The sequence below is a fragment of the Vigna unguiculata genome, chromosome 10 (assembly GCF_004118075.2).
Source record: "Vigna unguiculata cultivar IT97K-499-35 chromosome 10, ASM411807v1, whole genome shotgun sequence".
Classification (NCBI taxonomy): Eukaryota; Viridiplantae; Streptophyta; class Magnoliopsida; order Fabales; family Fabaceae; genus Vigna; species Vigna unguiculata.
Genome location: NC_040288.1, coordinates 12,230,722 through 12,241,104, shown reverse-complemented (window position 1 = coordinate 12,241,104; position 10,383 = coordinate 12,230,722). Strand labels below are relative to the sequence as shown.

General features: G+C 38.5%; 1 protein-coding gene across 1 annotated transcript; it reads right to left on the bottom strand.

The window, feature by feature from the left end:
• Positions 1-7,488: 7,488 nt before the first annotated feature.
• On the bottom strand, positions 7,489-7,980 carry LOC114165253. The gene is made up of 2 exons (XM_028049911.1): positions 7,891-7,980; positions 7,489-7,815 (listed from the first exon to the last, which is right to left on the bottom strand). Exons 1-2 carry the CDS (start codon positions 7,978-7,980, stop codon positions 7,489-7,491), a joined length of 417 nt encoding a protein of 138 aa, XP_027905712.1.
• Positions 7,981-10,383: the final 2,403 nt, after the last annotated feature.

Sequence of the window (10,383 nt, the reverse complement as noted above, 5' to 3'; positions counted from 1 at the left end):
GTGGCGACTCCAAACCTCTCTTTTTTTTATTTATTTTTTGGTTCGTCATCGTGCCGCAATTTCGGTTGTGACAGATATCTGTTACAACCGAAATCGCGATGGGATGACGAACCAAAAATAAAATTTGAAAAAAAAAGGTTTGAAGTCGCCACCATAGTTGGGAAACTACGGAAAAACCAGAAAGATAAGACAAGGTCTTCTAAAAAATAAGATTTTGGGTTCAGAAGTCGGTTACGGGTGGGGAAGGTATTAGGACCCCACAGCGTTCGTCCTAAGACGGTACCTTTAATTAAATATGCAAAAAGATGTGGTTTTCAAAATATTTAATTTTTCCCAAAAGCAACAATAAAAGGATTTACAAAAGAAAAAAAAACTATTTTTTTTTTGTTTTTGGGGCCCGACAAGGATTAATCTTCTCTCCTACGTATCTTCATTTGAATGGAGAATCAGGGTTACATAGTTCTTTATGAAAAACGTATTTGAGAAAACTATTTGCAGAATGATTTGTTTTTTTTTTTTTGAAAACTTTTTTAATTAAATTTTTACTATTTGGAATTATGTAAAAATTGGTGTCACACGACGCAAGTGGTCGAACAAACACTGACAATAATTTTTTTTAATCTTTAATTTTTTTTAATCTTTTATAATTTATAATATATTTATTTATTTGAAAGTGGATTTGGGTGTCATTGCGATGCGATGCGAGCAACCATATAGATGTAAAAAAGTAACCAAAGAAAGCTATTTTTTTATTTATTTTTAGATCATCTATATACATTTTTAGAAAAAAACAAAAGTTAAATTGGATGTCATGCGACGCGAGTGGCCGGGAAGACACTAAAGAAAGAGGAAAAATATTTTTTTATGATTAAAAAAAATTAAAAACTGGAAAAACTAAATCAAAAGATGAAAGGACTAAGACTGACGTACCTTCAAGAATTTTCAATATCTCCTCACCTTTTCTCTTTTCTTTTTTCTTGCTTCCTTTTCTAATATTTTTGTGCTTGTTTTTCCAATAGAGATAAAAATGAGAGGTGTCTATGTTGGTGGTAATGAGTGAGAGAGAATGTAGAGAATGTTTTCTTTTCTTTTTTTTCTACCTCCTTCGATATGTTTTTTTTTTTTTGAAAGAGAGATAAAAGAAGGAGGTGTGTGTGGGATTGGTGATGGGAAAGAACTAGATAAATATCTAGAATTTTTTTTGGGTCCTGACAAAGTACGTATTTATACTCACACCTTGCAATATCAATGCAATCTCAGCCTTAATTGTAATGAATAATATAAGGAAGGAATTAGTCCTGATGGCAGCACATTATAGGGATCAAATCCCAGCAAATCAGAGCACAAAATCAATCAAGTTCGGTAATATTGATTCTAACCATTAACAAATTAGAGCAGAAAATCAATCCCAATTAGTAATATTGATTCTTATCATTTGAAGAGATATTGTTTCTAATGATTAGAATCATATCACTAATTTTTCTAATAGGAACAAAGGGTATAAAATATTTGAGTTTTTGGGCTCATGAAAAGGAGTGTCATAATTAATAACAAATTGGGTTCTTCCTTATTTTTTTTTCTTGTTTCCATCTCTCTCTTTTTTTTCTAGAATTAAAGTTTGAAAAATCTTTGAAGAAAATTTTGTTTCACATTTTTAGTTATTTTTTTTAAATAAATTTATTCACCCGGACGAAATTGGGTGTTGACAACTGCCCCTATTTACTTAGATTTTACTAGATAATATTAAAATTTGACTTTTTCATATTATCGTAATAAAAGATAAGTAAAGATAAAAACACTAATTTCGTTCGAGTTTCAAAAGAAGACAAACTTGATCATTCCAGAGGAGATGGTTTGTATGTTAAAGAAAAGAACTAGGAGACCATTACCAAGTAGAGGGTCTCGATCCGACACACCATTTTTTTTTTACTTTTTGGAAAAAAACAAATTAGACCAATCCCGTGGAGAGGGTCTATTCATAGGATTCAGTGACCATTACCATGTAGAGGGCCTCGATTTGAAAATCCACATTATGTTTGTAAATTGACTTTTTGAAAAAGATATTAGACCACTGTAACGTCCTAGCCGGAAATTACTTATTAAAAAAAATAAGAAATAAGATTTATAAAACATCACATTTATTATCGCAATTTCCCAAAAACGCGGGAAAATTAAATCTTCAAATGTCACATAAGTAGTAATTAAAACTGCAATATTCAGTTATTACAAAACCAATTCCTCCAAAATAAAAGTTACAAAAGAAAAATCCATAATGAAATCTAAGAAAATTGTCCCATAGTGATCCCCACTTCGTCTCTATGCATCTGTATGCTCACCTGCATCAACATCTACTCCCATGTAACAAGTTACATGATCATCGCCACACACACAGAGATAGGGTGAGCTCAATTACAAAAAGGGCAAATACAACATGGCATAATTAAAAGATTTCATAACTATAACCCGTGTTAGCCCCAAACCCTCAATCCTCCACTTCCAAACATTATGTTGGACGCATCTTGATTCTACGCCCTTTGATGAGTACACTGATTGATCTTTGCTGCACGAGTGTCTACTCGCCCCTCTGACTATAGGCCACCACCTAATAGTACACACGCGAGAACGAATTTGCCACGGCCTCTCACCGTGACACCAAGTGGAGTTCCCCAAAACGAACAAAAGTTCGTAGTTGTCCCCAAACTACCAAAACTCTATCAGATGCACTGAAGAGGGCAATCATCCAGAACCTCGCCGTACGAGCCACGATCTCGCACATTCCACTGGACTTCCTAAACCACCAGGCTACAACCTTGAGTGGCCACGTGTTACCCCAATACAAGTTTCACTCGTAACTGGACCCCCAGCCAAAGCATCACATCATTACCTTCATCTAAAGCTGTGTAGAAATTCTCCCCGCGATCCAACTCTTCACCCAAAACCGCATGGCGCACCTCTCACGTCACTAGGCGGAATTTGGTTCTAGACAACCTGGCGAACACCTCACGCCGCCAGGCACCACACCAATAGCGACGCTGCTACTAATTTTGTTTTACTTTATTTATTTATTTATGTTCGGCATTTTAGGACTGGTTCTAAGAACCATCCATCCCCAGGTAAACAAAAAATATCACATAGTAAATACTACATCATTCAGACAATACCAAATCACACAACATGCGTAAAGAATTTACCAATCCAAATCATGTCCTCACTCAAACTTTACCAAAACTCCATTCCAAAATATTTGCCAAGTTAATGCTTATCATATTTAATTTATATAAAAAATACAGATTTCACATAAAAGCACTCCGAGACCCAAATTTCACCCATTCATTACACTATTTATAGATATGGCAATTTATTTAAACCATGGGTCTGCACATAATATAAAAAGGAAAAGAAACCAATTTTGCATGTGAAAAGAAATACTCCCACGACCCCACCCTAAAATAACATAAACGGCCCCACCCTAAAATAACATAAATATCCACCAAATAAATTCTAGGCTAAAAACCATGCACTCACGTGTACTGCAACCACACAAATGTGAAGGAAGAAAACTAATTATGATATAAACCATTGGAAGAGACAATTACAGCCCCACACTCATAAATGTGTTTCATTCTTTTCTTCTTTATATATATTTTTTTTCATTCAACCGTGAGCCCCTTGGTCAAACAAGCTACCATGGGAATAAAATAAGTTTGAAGCAAAAAGGCAAAAGCACCGCACCAAAACTAACCCAAAACATAACCCATTTTCAAAACACTTTTTGATTGTGAAACTTGTAAAATTGCACCCAAACCATTTTTAAAGTGAGTTGTCCATCAACAATTTTTATTAAATCAATAAATAAATTTTAACTAGGTGTTTTAAGTGTGTTGCACCTTTCACTAGCAAAGAGAGATACAACCATATTACATGTGGCCTCTATTTTTTTTTTAACAAACACTTAATTAAGCATGGTGGTATATAAAAATAAACAAATACATAAAAAAAGAAAGTAATTAAAGTGACGTGTGAGCCATGTCTTTTTTTTTCTTTGGAGTCAATTATCATGTACATTTAAAAGAAAGAGAACTAGTCTTGAATTAGAAAAATTTCAACATGTAATAAGGCTTTGAAAATGAAACCAAATAGAATGGTACCATGCATCCAAATTTACGTGAACCATTAGGCCATTCTAAAATAAATAAAAAAAATATATCCACTTCTATTGCCACACGTGAGTCTTCTCTCCAATACCCAATAATGCAATTAAAATAATATAATAATAAAAAAATAGAAACCAAATGTTTTATGTAAGGCCCGCTTTCAATTCTGCCCCTTTTTCTTAGGGTTGTCTTAACCATTGGGCCTTAGGACTGGCCCAGAAAGGTTCGGCTTGGTCTTTGTTCTGCTCACGTAAGTACCTTTAACCCTTACCGCCTCTGTCTTGTATAGCTTTCACAATAACAGTGGAAACTCTGTTATAACTCGTTTTTATCCACTGTTCTAGTTGTGAGTCGGGTTCTAGAGCGGTTGTGCTCCGTAGTTCTGTGCCGAAAGACCTGTACGAACCCATTTCCAGGTAGGGAAGCTTTAGCTCACTTGCATATTTCGTTTTCGTTAAGTTATGAACTGTCGTGTTGAAGTTATGGGCTGGTATGATGTGGTTATGAGCTGTGAATGTGTTAATGTATGTGGGATGGGCTGGCTGGGATCGCTGTTGCAGGAAAACAGTGGCGAGACCTACTAATCTCGCCCAAGCGAGCTAGTCTCGCCTAGGCGAGACAAACAGGGACTCGCCCAAACCCCTTTTTGCGCGAAAAGTCGCCCAGGCGACCTGCTCAACTTTTGAGCGAGTTAACATCTCGTCCAGGCGAGAAGGGACTCGCCTAAGCGAGATCCCGTGTTGGCTCCTTGTTCCTCCTTTGAGCCCTCGCCTAGGCGAAGGGGTATCGCCTGAGCGAGAACGTCTCGCCTGAGCGAGACCCTTCGGCCTGAGCGAGGGGTTGGGCGAGACAGGGCGCTGTTTGGTGGTTTGATTGCTCTTGGATGATTGGAATTTGTTTGGGTATGATTGTTGTGATGAGATACATGTCCGTATGTATGTATATATGCACAATGGATTGCTAAGTATGTATGATATGATTCATGAATGGTGAATGACGGATATTGTGGAACCTTGACATGTGAAATGAATGAGTGGACTGAAATTAAAGTAACATGGTATTGATATGAGAAGAGGTCCTAGACTCATGGGATGGTGATGATCAGTAGCATGGATTCAAAATGTGATGAGTATGAGGAATTGACCTCAAGGGTTGGTATGAAATTTCAAACGTGATTTAACGTTCTATATTGTGAATTTATGATTGTTGGTCCGTGTCAGCGTGTAAATTCCTTGGGGTCTCTAGGTGAGACCTCCGGGGTCGCGCTTCAGTGGTCGGGACGTAATTCCATGGCCCCTGTTAGTGGGTGTCCATGGTGGTGCCCCATCTGTATAACTAGGTAAGGATTCAAGGTAAGGACTGCATCCTGACACTCTAAGGGGCCAGTTAGTCTCACTTAGAGCAGACTGACTCCAGTGGTGAGAGTAGCAGGAGGCCTGAAATTCATTAAGGGCTAACCTTGTGGTGAGGGAGATTTGATTCATCGTAACACTTGTAACACATAGCTCGGGGGTGAGCAGCTCAGGGTCGAGCAGAGGTATCCACCACAAGTGCAAGCATCCGCTGAATCCGACTAAGTTATACGTATCCGGATGAGTCGAGTCGTGTCGTAGTGTATTGTTTGGAAGGCCGTAACATGCTTGGTTGTGATATGAATATTGGATGGTGAAAATGTATTTGACTGTATGATGAATATGTGTTGGCTCTAGCTTACCCGTTTTGTTGAATGGTTGTAATGTATGTGGTTGTTCTTCTTGCGATGATCATCAATTTGGTTGATGGGAGCAGATGGGCGAAGTCCGCTGCTTAGCCATCTGTGCTGGAGTTATTTTATTCACGATTTCTTTAGGGCTACGGCCCCTGTATCGTTTTATGCTTTCTTACTCTACACTCTTTGTTAGAATTGTATTTGGTTTATGTTGGCATCGTGGTGTGCCCAGGTTGTAGGGGTTGTGTTGAGGACCCCAAGACTACGCTACTATACTTTTATCGCGTGACGTTTCCTTTAATTTCGTTTAATAATTAAATGGGACGTTACATTTTAATACATGACAAGATATGTGTATGTACCAAATGCATGCACTGTAACACAGAAAAAAATTATGAGTTATATGCATTCGCGGGTCCCACACAAGCACCAAAGCAATATATCTATATATAATCACCATTTTGGAAGTCCAAAAGCTGCACACCACCGCGCTAAGTCAAACCATCAACACAAGTCTAAGAAACCAAAATATGTTTATGCCTTTGGTGCAAAAAGAAACGTGAGCAAACACACTTTTACAAACCAAGGATTTACTTTTTCTCTAAGATAATATAACATTGCGAAAGAAAACAAAATTGCAACACCCATGAAATCAAAACACTGCAACTTATTTACAGAGAACCCCCCAAGGACGTGACCCCACCAAACCTTAAATATCTCCTTCACACATGTACATAAGCCACCACCAAATTTTTCTCTTTTTATTTGGCACAAGTACAATAAACCACTCAAGGAAACAAGCTTCAAGAAGATTGAGAAAGAAAAAAAATAACAACCCTTGCATGCAACCCAACACGGAACCCACTCACCACACATGACAACACGTCCCAACGCGGAACCATCACGACCCTTATTCTCATTTTATGTTTTATACAACAATCATCAAATGTAACAAAAGATAAACCAGGTTTAATACGTGAATATAAATACCCAATAGTTGGCTTCATTCATCAACCAACAAGAAAACAATTAGATAAAGTTAGGTCAAGCTCCCTTACCTGTAATCCCTGCTAAAAATTAATCCACGGACACTCTTCTTTGCTCCAACTTTAATCTCCGCCCTTGAGACCTTCTCTCAGCCTTCTAACTCAACTCTTTTAGGGTTCTAAACTCAGATTCGTAGAATCTCACCTCCAACTCTTCACCTACTCAAAATTTTCCCTAAGAAGGCAAAAATTAAATATTATGATTTTGCTCTAGACAAGGTTCAAACACACAACCACTCAAGTATCAAGTTAATGCACAACCAACTAAGTCAATTCTTATTTCATGATAATTTTTATAAATCTATAAATGTATACTCTCTTATCACGCCCAACATATTATAAAAATAATAAAATTAATTAATTTACACAATTGTCATACATAGGACTTGAACCCAAGTCCTTTCATATAACTAAGTACTCTCAACCATTTGAGCTAGTACTTTTCCACATCATAAAGGTTAACATTAATTGTCATAAAGGCTTCCATTACCTACATTTGTTAAATAATTATTTATTTAATTATTTAAATTCCTCGGGTCTTACATTCCCCCCACCTTATAAAATTTTCGTCCCCGAAAATTTAAAGCTTACCAGGGAATAAATGCGGGTAAGATTGCCTCATCAAGTCCTTCATCTCCCAAGTCATCTCTTGAGTCGCTTCATCCCAAAGGACTGTCACCGTCTCGATTTCTTTACCTCTCAACTGTTTAACCTGTGAGTCCAAGATCTGCAGTGGTCTGACATCCATCGTCAAATCATCTCGAACTTGGATATCGTCCGCTTCGAATACGTGTGAAGGGTATGCAATGTACTTCCTCAATTGTGACATGTGGAAGACATTATGCAAATTCGCCAAGTGTGCCGGTAATGCAATCTCATACGCCACTGGACCTATCCTCTGAGTGATCTAATACGGCCCAATGAACCTTGGGGTCAGCTTTCTAGACTTGAGAACTCTTCCAAAACCAGTGGTTGGAGTCACCCGGAGAAACACATGGTCTCCAGCCTCAAACTCTAACGGTCGTCTTCTTCTATCAGCATAAGACTTCTGCCGACTCTGGGTGGCTCGCATCCTCTCCTAAATTATCTTTACTTTATCAGTGGTCATCTATAAAAACTCAGGGCCAAGCACCACTGTTTCACCATCCTGATTCCAACACAATGGAGTCCTGCACCTCCTTCTATACAGTGCTTCATAAGGTGCCATCCTGATACTGGAATGGTAACTGTTGTCGTAAGTAAACTCCACCAAAGGGAGTACCTCACTCCAGCCACCTAAGTGATCAAGTACACAAGCTTGCAATAAGTCCTCCAAGGACTAGATAGTCCTCTCTGACTGTTCGCCAGTCTGAGGATGATATGCTGAACTCATCCGTAGTTGAGTACCTAATGCTGCTTGTAGCGACTGCCAGAATCTCGACGTAAACCTCGGGTCCCTGTCTGACACTATACTCGCTGGGACTCCATGTAATCTGACCACCTCCCTCACATACAACTCCGCCAATTTATCCATCGACAATTTTTGATTGATCGGCAAGAAATGTGCACATTTAGTCAGTCGATCTACAATTACCCAGATCGCATCATATCCCCTCGTAAATTTAGGCAAGTGAGTCACGAAGTCCATCGCTATACTGTCCCACTTCCACTGAGGAATCTCTAACGGTTCCAGCATACCCCTTGGTCTCTGGTGTTCTATCTTGGCCTTTTGACACACCAGGCATGATGCAACAAAGTCAGCCACCTCCGTCTTTATACCAGTCCACCAGAACGAGTCTTTCAAGTCCTTATACATCTTAGTCATACCAGGATGTATGCTAAAACGACTCTTGTGGCCCTCTTCCAAGATTCTCTTTCTCAACCTTGGCCCCCAAGGAACACACACCCGATTCCTGTATCGAAGGATACCATCTGTCGCCATCTTGTAATCTTTACCTTTTTCTATGCCCAACCATCCCATAATCTGTTGTAGTTCTTGATCCTTCCTTTGTGCTGCTTTAATCTCATCAAAGAAGTCATTAGTAACTCTCAACATACCACACCGGATATGATCAAAATCTATCTGTAGTTCCAGGTTCATGTCTCGAAGCTTCTCTATCAACTTTAATTCCTTCACCATCATGGAGGACATATGTACTCGTTTTCTACCCAAGACATCCGCTACAACATTAACTTTACCAGAATGGTATAAAAGCTCAAAGTCATAGTCCTTGAGGTATTCCATCCACCGTCTCTACCGCATATTTAGCTCCTTCTGATCAAACAATACTTCGAGCTCTTATGATCACTAAAGACTTGAAATTGAGAGCCATATAGATATGTCGCCATGTTTTTAGAGCAAAGACAACTGCGGCCAGTTCCAGGTCGTGAGTGGGATAATTCTTCTCGTGCACTTTCAACTGTCGAAATGCATATGCTACAAGTGTTTTCTCTTGCATCAGCACTCAACCTAGACCTTGATATGACGCATCACAATACAGTTTAAATATCTTAGTTGTATCCGAAATTGCCAAGACTGGAGTTGTGGTCAACCTTCTCTTCATCTCCTCAAAACATGCCTCACAACCTTCGGTCCAGAAGAAAGGTTGATTTTTGCGAGTGAGCTGTGTCATGGGACTCACCAACTTAGAGAATCCCTCCACGAACCTCCGGTAATAACCTGCCAATCCTAAGAAACTCCTTACTTCTGACACTGCCTGTGGTCGCTCCCACTGCATTACCGTATCAATCTTTGTTGGATCCACAACAATACCCTACACTTAGATCACATGACCAAGGAACTGAACTTCTACTAGTCAAAACTCACACTTGGACAACTTCCCATATAACCGGTGGTCTTTGAGTACATCTAACACAACCCGCAGGTGCTCAGCATGTTCCTCCCGGTTCTTGGAGTAATTAAGAATGTCATCAATGAATAACACGACAAACTTATCTAACCATGGTCGGAAGATTCTATTCATGTAGTCCATGTGTAACATCCCTAAGGAATATTACTTTGAAAATAGCATAAACAATTAAATAAATTGAAATAAACGCAATAATATTAGAAATTCCTCATTTATAAACACCTCTTCCCAAAACGCGGGAAAATTAAAATCGCAAATTCAAGACATTGTAATCGTTCACAATTCAAAATCATTACAACTTAAAAAAACCAAAAGTAGCTAATGTTTCAAAACATAAATACATCAAAAATTCAAATCTACAAAAAGCCCCATATGATCCTGCACTCTAGTCTCAAGCGTCTCCTGGCCCACCTATTAAATCATCTGCTCCCGGATAATAAATCATCCGATCATCGCCACACACACACAAATAAGGTGAGATATGCATATAAAACAAATTAAATATGATACCCATCCCAATAAAAAAATTTACTGATATATGTTCATTACAATTATCCATCCCTGATCTTAGATTCCTTCCTGAGTCAGATGCATGAAACTAGGTCCTGGGACTTTTTCTGTGCTTC